The 14,778-nt window shown below is 40.4% G+C and overlaps 1 protein-coding gene across 15 annotated transcripts in view; it reads left to right on the forward strand.

Moving 5' to 3' along the window:
• Positions 1–14,778, forward strand: part of REV1 (REV1 DNA directed polymerase) — a 93,408-nt gene that overhangs the window by 69,756 nt on the left and 8,874 nt on the right. For all 15 annotated transcript variants that reach the window (XM_043537080.1, XM_043537090.1, XM_043537065.1 and 12 more), the window contains 4 exons: positions 7,346–7,466; positions 10,043–10,263; positions 10,538–10,694; positions 12,498–12,600. In XM_043537080.1, the coding sequence (XP_043393015.1) occupies positions 7,346–7,466; positions 10,043–10,263; positions 10,538–10,694; positions 12,498–12,600 (602 nt within the window). The remainder of the gene's footprint in view (positions 1–7,345; positions 7,467–10,042; positions 10,264–10,537; positions 10,695–12,497; positions 12,601–14,778) is intronic.

A 14,778-nucleotide genomic window follows, 5' to 3' on the forward strand; every position in this document is an offset into this window, starting at 1 on the left:
GTGCATTACTTCTTGTCCTACCTTCAGTGGACTTGGAGAAAATTGATCATCGTCCTCTTTAACAGCCCTTAACATATTGGACAGTTATCAGGTCCCTCCTCAGTCTTCTTTTCTTAGGACTAAACATGCCCAATTTTTTTAACCTTTCCTCATAAATCAGATTTTCTAAAGCTTTTATCATTTTTATTGCTCTCCTCTGGACCCTTTCCAGTTTGTCCATATGTGTTTAAAAAAAAAAAAGCTATTTATATTTGAAACTACTAATGAATTAGTACAGTAGTACGCTCCATAAATTGAAATATTACTGTCATTCTGCTGCAAGTGTGGAGGATTTTAGTTATAACAACTCAGCAGATGTAAATTATTACACAATTTACGCCCTGCAGTTTCTTATTGCTTAATTAGGTTAATTTTTTTCAACTCTCCATCACTTTTGTCTGAATTGCTTTTATATGAGTTGGGTGCCTGGTTAATAAGGTGACTGATTTGTTCATTGGGAAATTTGTGGTAAGTTTCACTTGTTAATTCTAAGGTTCGTATTGTAAGAATCCAAATAGGTTTAATTCATTTCAATTAGCCTCTGTAGTAATCATTTGGAATAGAGAAAAAGCTATAAAAGTTAGCAAGATTTGAAGCTTAAAGCAGAGCATTTAAGTAGTAAAGAATACAGGTATTTACAGATATTTCTTTTAGTCATAGTGTATATAGTTAAACCTTCCACATTTAGCTTAGAAGGGCATCCTCCGCCCCCGGGGCCAGGACTGCCCCAGTCTCCGGACTTCAAATCCTGTGCCTCCTGCGGCAAGCCCATGCCGGTGGGCGACCAGCACTCCAGCTGTCTGAAGTGTCTCGGGGAGGATCACATTCGAGAGCGTTGCCAGATCTACTGCCAGTTCAAGCCTCATATGAAAAAGGACAGGAATGTTAGGCTAAGTTCTATCCTGATGGAAGCCAGGCTCAGACCAGTATCAAAGCCAAGCTGGTCAGACATTGGTGTGGAGTGCTCCTCCAGTGGCACTGGTCTCCTGGCTCCATTCCCCTTCACCAGTGCTGAGGAAAAAACACAAGAAACAACGATCCAAGGTGGGACCTTCCCGAGAATCGAGGAAGGACAAACACGGAGAGTGCAGCAGTGTGCAACCTGTGTCTGGCCACTCCTTTACCCCCACTCTGCTTGTGACACCATCGACTCCATCCTGCTCACAGGTGCCGCTGAGTCTGGTACAGGACCATCCACCGACACCGGGAGGTCATCATGGCACCAGCAGGATCTCAGTGCTGTCCACCCTGGAGACATTTGCAGTGGCCAGGGACCAAATGGCTCTCCTAGTACTGCCAACTCTGGCAGAGCAAGTTCTGGCACCGACGAGGTCATCGAGCAGAAGGGAGCATGTTGTCTTGAGCTCCTATCCGGCACTGAGTCCACTGGTACCAACCAGAGGGAAACTGACCCTGCTGATGTCAGCAAAGAATTTGTTGCTCCAGCACCGTTCCCTGAACCCTTGGCACTGGCTGACAGAGGCAAGGGGTTCCAGCCCCCTACAATCCCTCCAAACTGACTTGTCCTCAAGGTCAGAGGTGAAGTCAGCACCCAATCCAGGGGCCAATACCAGTACCCAACCTATGTTTCATCAGATCCCGGTGTGGGGGCCCCTCCAGGCACCTGGCCTGGTGGGCAGTGGCTTATGTAGGAATCCATGGGATTTTCTCCTGGTACCGGGAGTGCCTTCCAGCCATTCATACACAGTGGTGTCAGAGAGAAGGGCCGCTCCGTTGTGCCACCTGGATTCCAGTACTGAGCCGGTACCAATACTCAGAGCTGCATGATGTGAAGGCAAGGTATATCAATCTGCCCTTACCTCGACAACTGGCTGATCAAGAGCTGGTCGGAGGCCCACGTGAGAGCCAGCATCAGTCTGGTCCAAGCTACCTTCTGAGCCCTGGGCGTATTGATAAATGGGCAAGTCAACTCTCATCGCTGTCCAGAATCACGGGCCCTCCCTTTGAGCCACTGGCATCATACTCTCTGTTGTGTCTCTCCTGGAATATTGCCTTCCTGATGGTGATTATCTCAGCCAGGAGGGGGTATCAGAAATGAGGGCTCTTACGTCAGAACTCCTGTATACAATGTTTTTTACGGACAAGGTTAAACTGTGCCCCCATCCACCATTCCTCCCAAAGGTGGTCTCGCAGCTTCATAGTAATCAGGTTTTCTCCCCAAAACCACACACACAATCGGAGGAGCAGCGTTTCCACACGCTGGATATTAGACATGCCCTGGCTTTCTACCTTGAGAGGACCAAGCTGTTTCGTAAATCCACACAGCTCTTTGTGGCAGTAGCAGCCAGGATGAAAGGCCTACTAGTTTCGGCCTGGAGAATTTCATCCTGGATCCCTTCCTGGTTTTGTATGTGCTATGAGCAGGTGGGTGTCCCGCTTCCTGCCATCTTGACTGTCCATTCAACGAGAGCTCAGGCTTCATCAGTGCTGTTTCTGGCCCAGGTCCCGATCCAAGACATCTGCAGAGCAGCGACATGGTCATCGATACATACCTTCTCCTCCCATTATGCCATCACCCAGCAAGCTAGAGATGATGCCAAGTTTGGTAGAGCAGTGTTATAATCCGTATGTCTCTGAACTCCGAGCCCACCTTGGGAGGCACCTAATGTGGAATGGACATGAGCAAGCACTCAAAGAAGAAAAAGCTATTACTAACCTTTCCATAACTGTTCTTCAAGATGTCTTGCTCATGTCCATTCCATGACCCACCCTCCTGCCCTTCTGCCAGAGTTAGCTGGGAAGAAGGAACTGAGAGGGTGTGGAGCCGGCTGGGCGCCTTACACTGGCACAGGAGCGCATGGCACCAGAGAGCACTAGAGCTAGCCCAGTGGTTACCACTGAGAGAAAAATCTCAAGCAACTGTGCACGTGACGCATACACACCTAACGTGGAATGGACGTGAGCAACACATCTTGAAAAACAACAGTTACACAAAGAAAACGAGGAGTACTTGTGGCACCTTAGAGACTAACAAATTTATTGGGGCATAAGCTTTCATGGGCTAAAACCCACTTCATCGGATGCATGCAGTGGAAAATACAGTAGGAAGATAGATAGATAGATAGATATAATAGAGAGAGAGAGATACACACAGAGAACATGGAAAAAATGTGTGTTGCCATACCAACTGTAACAAGACCAATTCCAGCGCATCATCAAGGATCTACAGCCTATCCTGAAGGACAATCCCTCACTCTCACAGATCTTGGGAGACAGGCCAGTCCTCGCTTACAGACAGCCCACCAACCTGAAGCAAATACTCACCAGCAACCACACAACAAAAATACTAACCCAGGAACCTATCCTTGCAACAAAGCCCGTTGCCAACTGTGTCCACATATCTATTCAAGGGACACCATCGTAGGACCTAATCACATCAGCCACACCATAAGGGGCTCGTTCACCTGCACATCTACCAATGTGATATATGCCATCATGTACCAGCAATCCCCCTGCCATGTACATTGGCCAAACCGGACAGTCTCTACGCAAAAGAATAAATGGATGCAAATCAGACATCAAGAATTATAACGTTCAAAAACCAGTTGGAAAACACTTCAACCTCCCTGGTCACTCAATTTCAGACCTAAAAGTCGCAATTCTCCAACAACAAAAAACCTTCAAAAACAGACTCCAACGAGAAACTGCAGAATTGGAATTAATTTGCAAACTGGACACCATTACATTAGGCTTGAATAAAGACTGGGAGTGGATGGGTTATTACACAAAGTAAAAGCTATTTCCCCATGCTAATTTTTTCCCCCTACTGTTACTCACATCTTTTTGTCAACTGTTTATTTGAAATGGGCCATCCTGATTATCACTACAAATGTTTTCTCCTGCTGATAATAGCCCACCTTTAATTAATTCGTCTTGTCATGATTAGTATGGCAACACCCATTTTTTCATGTTCTCTGTGTATATATATCTTCCTACTGTATTTTCCACTGCATGCATCTGATGAAGTGGGTTTTAGCCCATGAAAGCTTATGCCCAAATTAATTTGTTAGTCTCTAAGGTGCCACAAGTACTCCTTGTTTTTTTTTGCTGATACAGGCTACCACTCTGAAACCAGTTACACAAAGGTTAACAGTTTTTTTTATCATTAGCAAATTTGCACCTCCTACTTTGTGATTTCAAATGGTAAATCACTTTGAGAATGTAAATAGCACATAAAAAAACTGATGTTTTGTATGATGAGTTAATAAGGAAAGGTCACTTATGAGTTCTTAATTTCACAATAGATTTGTTTTGCCTGAAAGCGCCGTATATTGTAATCACCTTATTAATAATTTATTACAGGCATAAATACCATCAGAAAGTTTGAGAACTATTTATGTAAAATATGCAAGGTTCACTTTTTGTTCAGTTTTTTTTTTAAAGCTACATGTAAGACATTATGGTTGCACAGATAATTATTTAAGAGTCAGGAAATTAGTTAATTTTGTACATTCAACCTTTAGTTTGGATCACTATCTCTTAGTGCAACTTACAAAGTGCACCTTTTAAGCAATTGAGGGTGGGTGTGCTCATGCACAGGTAAAAATAAAATATTCTGTATATGATTTTATTTGAGAAACAGTTATGAGAGAATATAATTAGACTGTTGCAATGCATGTACACAAAGGGACCGAGTTCATACTGCATGTGCAAATTTCCTGATTCTTAGGTGCTTAACCATTCAGCTTTAACTTTTTTAAAAAATATATTTTTAATAGAAATACCTATGTTTTTAAAAATAATTCCAAGTTCTGGAAATATTCTGTCGGATTCCACTGTAATGTGCTATCAAATACAAGGTGTGCATTGAGTAAGGCCAGGATTCCGTCCAAGGCTTACCTTATTTACTGCACGTCTTATGTGTTGAAAACTTTGTGCTTGGCATGAAGAGTTTTCAAAACTGAAAAAATCTGTGCCAGGTGCATCAAGATTTACCTTTGTAAGCAGATGCACAATTTATATGAAGTGAGTATTCATTAGAGAGGTAAGTTGGTATGTGTGAACTGTGCAGCCTGTCTTCCATACAAATATTTGTAGATCTCAGTTGAAGAAAAAAATGCCATTGTTGTTAAAACAACTACTAGGCTTGGCAGAATTCTGTTTTTATTTTTTTATAATCTGATGGATAATGCTATCAGTGTTTATTTTTAAGCATTTTTCGATTTTTATTGATTTATAAATTTTCACAATTGTGGGAAATTATGGAGGGACGTCAGACAATAATTAGTTAATGACAGTAGACATTGAGATTCAAAAATTTAAAGCTTGATAGTTGTTAAAAAATAAATTGTCAACATCACATGTCAAAATATACACACTTAATATGCTTAAATCAAACTTTGATAAGTTCTCAAGCACCATTTTTCTTACTTTTCCTATCTGTACGTTTCTGTTATTATCTATGGAAGTATAATTTCGTCAGTTTGTGTGTGTGTGTGTACAGAGAAATCACTGGTTTACCAACATTTATCAATAAAAATCTAACCCTCTAAGCCTATAAATAACATGTAATCGTCATGTACAGGTTGGTTTTGAACGCCTCATAACTTTGCCAAAATCTAACCATTTTCATTGGAAAACTCAAAACCAATTCTTAGTAAAGTCCATCCCTGCCAAATTTACTTTCTGCACTCACCCATTTTAGCTTTTAGAGCATGTCAGAAAGTTCACAAGAATTTTTTTATAATGGAGGAAAGTATACGTTTCACCCTTAGCGTAAATAGTTCACTCACTTTTTTGCACTGAAAACTTCAGAAGGCAAATATTTGAAACTTTTAAAACATTGAGCAACTCAAAACTAGAGAATAATATCACATACAGTATTTCTACTGGCTCATGAAACTTCATCTGAATGTTCCAGAAAAATCTAGAATACACTACAGTATAATCCTGATTTTCTGAAATCCTGTTATCTGAATCTCTGCGTTTTCTGAATCCCTTCCTTGTCTCCCATAGAGGACAGATGCAGAGGTTCAGATAATACACCAGAGACCCCCAGCAGTGGTGAGGCCACGCTGCTACTGAATGGCTCCTGCGGCAACACAGGGAGCCCGCTGCAGCTCCCCCACCATAGCCCTGCTCACTCACTCCTATGACCGCAGAGGGCTCCTTGTACTGATGCGGAACCAGTGACACCCTATCCCTGCTAGCCCAACGTGCAGGGAAGGCAGGGTCCTGGCAGAGTAAAGTAGTATCCTGGCCAAGCAGTATCCTTTCTGCCCCGCTAGGAGTACAACCCCCTCCACACACACACACACACCCCCACACACACACACCTCTCCCCGCCTGCTGTAATCAAGAGGGCAGGAGTGGCAGTGCAAGGAACCTTCTGCAGTCCTGCTGTCATGGGAGTAAGTGAATGGGGACATGACATCAGAGTTGCAGAGGTCTTGCTGCACTGCTGCTTCTGCCCTCTCAGTTATTCAAACTCCCAATTAGCCAAATAAAATCCAAGTCCTCCTTTCTATTCGGATAATCAGGTGTATATACTGTATATCTGTACTCAAGCTCTGGCCCAGTCAAGATGATGATGAGTGACAGAAGATTATTCATCCAAAAGTGAAAATCTGTACAATCAAAGGGTACTAGCATAGGGAAGAAGGAAGGCTCCTATCCACCCCACTCCCCTCCAAATCCAGCATAACTCATCTAACTAGATTTGTAACCCCTGCACTCAAGGAGGTGCAAGGCTGCTTCCAAGGTGCTCCATTCGGGAAGCACCAGCCTAAAAAAATTGCTGGGTGCAAGAACTAGAAGGAGCCAGATGTCAATCCTACTTGTCTTTGAGGATAAGGGTGGAGAGGGAATGCTTCTGGGTGCCTCTCCCTGGGAAGGAGTTGTTTTGCACATGCTCCCATTACAGGGGTATGTGTGTCTTAAAGGCACAACTTCGCTCACAACATTCAGCAAGTGTGTATTAAATATATTATGAAAATAATCAAAGCAATTGTTGATTTGGCACCTCTGAGCATGTTATTTAAATCGAGTTGATTTATTATAAATTGTTAAGCAAATTAGTTGTAAAATAAATTGTATTTAAAATGTAAATATTGAAAGGAAAATAATTTAAGCTTTTCACTTGTTGACAGATATGTGTATGTGTATATGTGTGCATATAAATATATAAATGCAAACAGAAGATATCTTACAATATTTTAAATTTATCTAAATACGATTGACACATAACGCAGATCACTTTCTCATGTGGGTAAACAATAAAAAGTAAACATCAAACACTGTTGTCACCAGTAGAAAAACCTCTAATGAACTATTTCTCATTGCTCAGGTGGACCCAGAGGTTTTTGCTGCTCTACCTACTGAGCTGCAAGAGGAACTTAAAGATGCATATGATCAAAGGCAAAAGCAGTCAGAGAACATCATTTATCAGCAACCGATCAGCACCTTTGGTGAGTCATAAAAAAATTTTTTTAATGTACATCAGTCTTGTATCTGGAGTATTATAAGATTTGAAGGGACTTTCTGCAGTCCTAAAGAAAATTGCAAAATACAACTAATGCATCTAAAAATACCACAGTCTAAGAACATTGTTACACATTTTGGCCCCAGTCCTGTTGTCCAATCCAGGTTTGTTGTTCTGGCATAGGTTTAAGCATAAGTATGCTCTAAATTATGCCAGGGACTCGATTGGTTTTTGTATGGTCCCAGGATCAAGGCAGCATAAAAGTGACTTAAAGATCCTCTCTTCCCCTGTTCTTCCAAGGAGCATGGCTCGGTTATATTGGTTGATCTAGCCTTCTGACAATACAAAGGGAAAATAGTGGGTGGGTATAGGTATAGATTGAATGCGTATGTGTGCCTAAAATCTGAGATAACCAAGAGCTGCTACAGGACTGTCACTTCTGTTCTACATTCCAACTATTTTGTTAGGGACTATTCTATCTGATCTCAAAGTGACTAGGTAGAATAAGCCAGCTTTCTCCAAAAAGTGTGCCCAAAGAAGCAAATTGGAGGACAAAGCAGAGTAGTCAAGACAGTCGTTTGTATCGTTAGAAGTGACTTTCACACTGTCACTGTTCCACTGTATCTTCAGTTGAATCACTGCCTTTGCTTTTGACAGGCTGTCAGTTTTTGCCAAATTTAATATACCATTTTGCAAATACTTATGCACATAATTTTGCTAGTCAGTTGACTTCATGGGACTAGTTGCAAATGTGTTTGCAGAATGAGGCCCTAATTTAAGAGTCAAATTTGCATTTCCCATGACTTGAAGATAGAACTCACTGTTTAGTTTAAGTTGAATGTTCAGTTCAGTGCCTATTAGTGGATAGAGCACTGACTTGGACTCAGGAGACCTAGCTTCTGTCCCTGACTCTGCCTCTGGCCTGCTGGATGATTTTGGACATGTCACTTCAGCTCTCTGTCCCACATTTCCCCCTTCTCTAAAACGAGGATAATGGGTTTAAAAGGCATTTTGAGATCTGCTGATGAAAACTGCTATAAAAGAGCTTAGTAGTATTTCCATTGCTTCTGTGGCATATGCCACCAAATGTTTTGGGTTTTATACAATTTCTTCCATGAGACATGCATGTGTATACATTTCCAATTAGAATTTGAGAGTAAAGACAAGGATCTAGAAGTTCAATTTTGAAAAATGCCTTTCCCAGCTTTTCATTTAGAGATTGGACACCTTCCCTTCTTTTGTCCCCTTCCCTTTTCTTGTGGTATGCTTTGCTCAAATCTTATGTAAAATCATCTGGACTGGGGTGAAATTCTATCCCCATTAAAGTCAATAGCAGTTTTGCCATTGACTTTCAGTAGGGTCTGGATTACACCCCCCATCACCTTAAAATTGATCCAATATTCTGTGGGGATCAAGTAAAGCGACCAAAGCATCAGAGCGATGTTCTTCTGTCGCCCTGTTGGTGACCATTGGTTGGTCTGCTGCATTTTGCTCCAGTTGGAATTTTGTGTGTGTCTTTGGTTTCATTCCAAATTACACAGTACATTATAATAATCAAACTTGGAGTTCACAATTCATGGGTCATTGTAGATAGGTTTGAATCTAATGGGATGAGGTATAGTTTGTTGGCTAGTCAAAGGTGGAAGAAGTTTTTTGCTGCTGTTTCTAGCTGGTGGGCATTATAAGTGTCCACGAGTTCTCTAGGTTGCATGCGGCTTTGAGAATAGTGAAGCAGTGTGCCTGACTAAAGCTGCTATAGTGTTGACTGGATTTAGGTTCAACAGGTTATTCTCATTCGGGAACTAGAATGTTTGATGTTAAAAAGAATATTAAGCTGGGTATCATCCCCATGCACTAACTTAATAAAAATATCCTTTAAAAAGTTTTGCTGAAACATTGTCAGTGACTGGAATGACAGATACAAATAAGTTATCTTGTCTATGAATAAAGCTCTTCATTTTTGTGTTTTATTTTGTTTATAATTTCCCGGAATTAATCTGTATTCATTATAAAAATTTTAAAATGGGTGAAAATCAGTGCAAAAAATTAAATTCACAGTTTTCTGGGTAAATATCGGGGTTAATATTGGGGAAATGGGAGGACAGAAAAAAGAAACAAATAGGGAAAAGTAAGAATAGTGAAGGTAAAAGCAATTTAATGCTGTGGTTCATTTAATGAACTGTGTTTAGCTGCTTAATACATAGGTTCAGTACTGCCTAGTGGCACTATCGGAGCCCCAAGATACTGTAACAAACAAAATTTAATGTGAATTAAATTGAACTCAAAACCACTACCACCTCTACTACATATAATGTAGAGGATGTCTTAATATTACTATTTTCATGTACTTGAGTCATTCAGTGTTAGGGTGAAAATCAGGAAAAACCAAATAATAACTTTCGTAAAACCTGGGGATTTTTTTGGTAAAAACCAAAAACAATAGATCTTGTCTATGATAAATTGGATGATTGGTCTTAGATTTCACATAAGTGTTATGATTCTTGCTTTCAGTGAAAAAAATACTAGAAAGTTAATGGCCACTAATTATTCCTGCTTTTTCAGTATCAAAGAATCCTTTATTACAGTTGAAGCAAGCAACCGTGAAAACTAAGAAAAAAAACAGGAAAAAAAATCAAATCAGTCCAGTGAAAAAGATTCAAAGTCCTTTGAAAAACAAACTCTTGGATAGCCCTGCAAAAAACATGGTGGCTTCTTCCAGAAGCCCACAGAAGCTAATAGATGGTTTCTTAAATCAGGAAGGTACAGCCACTGGTAAATCTCAGGTAATTTTAACAAAACTAAAAGTTTTCAGTAAATTATCTTTTTATTTTAATGACTGTTCCTTAGAATCAGTCTTTAATCACAGTTGTTATTGTAGCTGCTTAATGTACTAAATAGGACTTGCGCTGCTTTTCTTGCCTCTTGTATTTGTTTTTCAAAGTATTAAGACTTGTTTTTCAGTATTTTTCTCAGAAAACATAGGTGTTACAAATTTGAAAATCAGTCTGACAAACATTGAAGCATATGAACAATATCAATTATTTTTTTTCTGAATAGGTGGAACCAGTTCCATCAACCTCAAATACTTCAGGCCCATCAGCTGTGCAGACAGCACAGTCTGGCTCAATTACATCACGGGTACCAAATCTAGCTGGAGCTGTTGAATTCAGTGATGTAAAGACCTTGCTCAAAGAATGGATTACAACTATTTCAGGTAAATTGTAATTCAGATAATTTGATTTTCAAATATTATACCCGTGGTGATTCTGCATACATCACAAGGAAAACCAAATGGGAAAAACTGAATTTCTATACCATATCTTCTGTGTACTTCTGCTTCTCTTGCTGGTTTCTTTTCCAATCGTCCTGATCTCTCTCTTCCTCACAACCTTGGGATAATTGGAGTACTTAGATAATGGCATACAGAATATACTTATAAAGTTTGCGGACAATACCAAGCTGGGAGGGGCTGCAAGTGGTTTGGAGGATAGGATTAAAATTCAAAATGATCTGGACAAACTGGAGAAATGGTCCGAAGTAAATAGGATGAATTCAGTAAGGACAAATGCAAAGTACTCCATTTAGGAAGGAACAATTAGTTGCGCACACACAAAATAAGAAGTGACTGCCTAGGAAGGAGTACTGTGGAAAGGGATCTGGGGGTCATAGTGGACCACAAGCTAAATATGGGTCAGAAGTGTAACACTATTGTAAAAAAGGCGAACATCGTTCTGGGATGTAGTAACAGGAGTGTTGTAAGCAGGACATGAGAAGTAATTCTTCCGCTCTATTCCTCGCTGATTAGGCCTCAACTGGAGTACAGTTCTGGGTGCCACATTTCAGGAAGAATGTGGACAAATTGGAGAGAGTCCAGAGAAGAGCAACAAAAATTATTAAAGGTCTGGAAAACATGGCCTATGAGGGAAAATTGGGTTTGTTTATCCTGGAAAAGAGAAGATTGAGATGGGACGTGATAAGTTTTCAAGTATGTAAAAGATTGTTACAAGGAGGAGGAAGAAAAATGGTTTTTCTTAACCTATGAGGGTAGGACAAGAAGCAATGGGCTTAAATTGCAGCAAGGGAGGTTTAGGTTGGACATTAGGAAAAACTTCCGGGCTGTCAGGGTGGTTAAGCACTGGAATAAATTGCCTAGGGAGGTTGTGGAATCTCTATCATTGGAGATTTTTAAGAGCAAGTTAGACAAACACCTCTCAGGAATAGTCATAATACTTAGTCTTGCCACAAGTTCAGGGAACTGGACTAGATGACCTCTCGAGGTCCCTTCCGGTTATATGATTCTATGATACTTTCATTCTTTCTCACATCTATGCTTTTGCCAAACTTTATTGCATCTCTTTGTATAACATTTCTAAAAGCTACCCTTTTCTGTCCTATATCTTGTTCATGCCTTAGTACGAGCTAAATTACTATAGCTATTCTTCTTTCTGTTCAACATGTTGCAGGTACCAAAGTTAAAAGTAACAGAAGTGAAACCATCTTCTATAGAAAGCATTTTTATCAGAAAGGTGAACTGAAAGGTTTTTTAATATATATATTAAAATTCTTTTATGAAATTACAGAAGAACAAAAGTATAAAACAATAGTTAAAACCTGAAGATAGCATTGTACTTTAACATAATTTGAGACAATTATTGCCTCCTTGATATCCTGAAAAATTGGAACTGCAGTTTTTTTGGTCTCTCTGATGTTGCAGGACATCACTGCCTTCATTATCAAAGTTTTGAAACAGCTATTCCATTATAAATGCATATGTCTGTTCCCTTTCTTTAATAGCTTTGCTGTCACTTGTTCTTGCAGGAAAAAAACAAGTCTGCTGTCCAGATTTCTCAAGATCATGCAGTCCTTGCATATGCAAAACTTCAGATGACTTCAGTGGGAGATGTGGAAATGCAAGGGCTGCAAGATCAGACTCTGAAATATTAGTCACTGCAGAATTTCTTTGATTCCAAGTATACTTGAAGAAAAGTTCCCTACTGTATCTATATTTTCCTTACAGATCCCATGGAGGAAGACATTCTACAGGTTGTGAAGTATTGTACTGATCTGATAGAAGAAAAGGATTTGGAAAAGTTAGATCTGGTTATCAAGTACATGAAAAGGTAGCTTAATTTCATTCTCATATATACATATATATATATAACTTTAATATTTTGTGCTAAAGTTGATGTATTAGATATGCCAATACAAGGGCATAAACTTAACATTCATGGCATTTATGAATATGATTTTAAAAGAAAAATAAAGTCAGACTATATAAAAGAAGGTTCCTAATTTTTGGAAAGTTGAGCAAGTGAAAATAGCTGCAGCAGTTTTGCAACCTTAATAGTAGCTTTCAAGGTTCCTCCCCCACTCTGAACTCTAGGGTACAGATGTGGGGACCTGCATGAAAACCTCCTAAGCTTATTTTTACCAGCTTAGGTTAAAACTTCCCCAAGGTACAAATTAATGTTATCCTTTGTCCTTGGAATATCCACTGCCACCACCAAACTCTAACTGGGTTTACTGGGAAACGTAGTTTGGACACGTCTTTCCCCCCCAAAATCCTCCCAACCCTTGCACCCCACTTCCTGGGAAAGGTTTGGTAAAAATCCTCACCAATTTGCATAGGTGACCACAGACCCAAACCCTTGGATCTGAGAACAATGAAAAATCATTCAGTTTTCTTACAAGAAGACTTTTAATAGAAATAAAAGTAAATAGAAGTAAAGGAATCACTTCTGTAAAATCAGGATGGTAGATACCTTACAGGGTAATTAGATTCAAACATAGAGAATCCCTCTAGGCAAAACCTTAAGTTACAAAAAAAGACACACAGACAGAAATAGTCATTCTATTCAGCACAGTTCCTTTCTCAGCCATTTAAAGAAATCATAATCTAACACATACCTAGCTAGATTACTTACTAAAAGTTCTAAGACTCCATTCCTGTTCTATCCCCAGCAAAAGCAGCATATAAACAGACACAGACCCTTTGTTTCTCTCCCTCCTCCCAGCTTTTTGAAAGTATCTTGTCTCCTCATTGGTCATTTTGGTCAGGTACCAGCGAGGTTACCTTTAGCTTCTTAACCCTTTACAGGTGAGAGGATTTTTCCTCTGGCCAGGAGGGATTTTAAAGGGGTTTACCCTTCCCTTTATATTTATGACAGTAGCATTAGCTAAAAAGCGGAATGCTTTTCTAACAAAGGATGGACTTCTTTCTGAGTGATTGCACATGTCCGTTCCACTTCAGAGGTGTGCGTGCCCAGTGCACCAGAGTCCAAGACTTTTCCCTTAGTGGTATCTGTCGGGTGCCACATGTGCCATCTGCTGCCTCATGCTGTTGCTTGTTAGTATAAAGGGCGGAGCCATCCCCAGTCCTCCTCAGTTCCTTCTTATCACCCTTGGTTGGTAGTCATTGTATGAGCTTGCTTCTACAAGTATTGTCCTTTTCAATGTATATAGTTTGGTACTCTTATATATAGTTTGGTACTCGTTCATAGTTAGGTTAGTGTATGTTACATTTCTTAGTTGTTTTGTACTTTGGTGAACTGTTGCTTCCTGATTCTTCTGGATGCTGATGCCTGGTACCAGGAAATGCCTCTGTCTCCGAGCTTTAAGCCTTGCACTGACTGCAGGAAATCCATGCTGGTGAGTGACCATCCTTCTCCGAGTTTAAAGTCCCTTGACAAGGGTCATGTCTGGGACAGGTGCGAGATCTTCAGAGACTTAAGCCCCAAAAAGTTTAGGGCAGTGAAGCTCTGTCGCCTTCTAGTAAAGGCTGCCCTGCGTCTATCATTAGAGCCTTACCAAGCATATCTACTTCTGTCAGAAATGCCCTTCTGGACGTTGCAGAGTCTTGGCACAGCTCTCCTTCCCTGGTACTGAGAAAAAAACATTGGCATAGTGCTGCAAAGGACTCATCCTCCAAGAGATCAAGGTCCCCGTCACAGTCAACCAGTAAACAAGCTGGGAAGTAGAGTAGAGTGCTGGAGAGGAGGCACTCACCTGTGCCAGTAGCATCTAAATTGGGATCATCAGCACTGGTGTCTGTGTCATTGAGATTGACTGATGCTGTGATACCAACCTCTTCAATGCAACAGCAGCAGCATAAGGAGAACCTCTCCATGTTGATGACATTGGAGGCATATACGGCAGCACGAGATCTCCTGTGTCTCTTGGTACTGGCCTCTCCAGTAGTATAGGAGACATCTTGTCCAGTACCAATAACCCCTTAGACTGCATTGTACTTACTTGTAGGTATAGGTCAGCTTTCAATACTGTTGACTGCTTCAGATCCT

The sequence above is a fragment of the Chelonia mydas genome, chromosome 1 (assembly GCF_015237465.2).
Source record: "Chelonia mydas isolate rCheMyd1 chromosome 1, rCheMyd1.pri.v2, whole genome shotgun sequence".
Classification (NCBI taxonomy): domain Eukaryota; kingdom Metazoa; phylum Chordata; order Testudines; family Cheloniidae; genus Chelonia; species Chelonia mydas.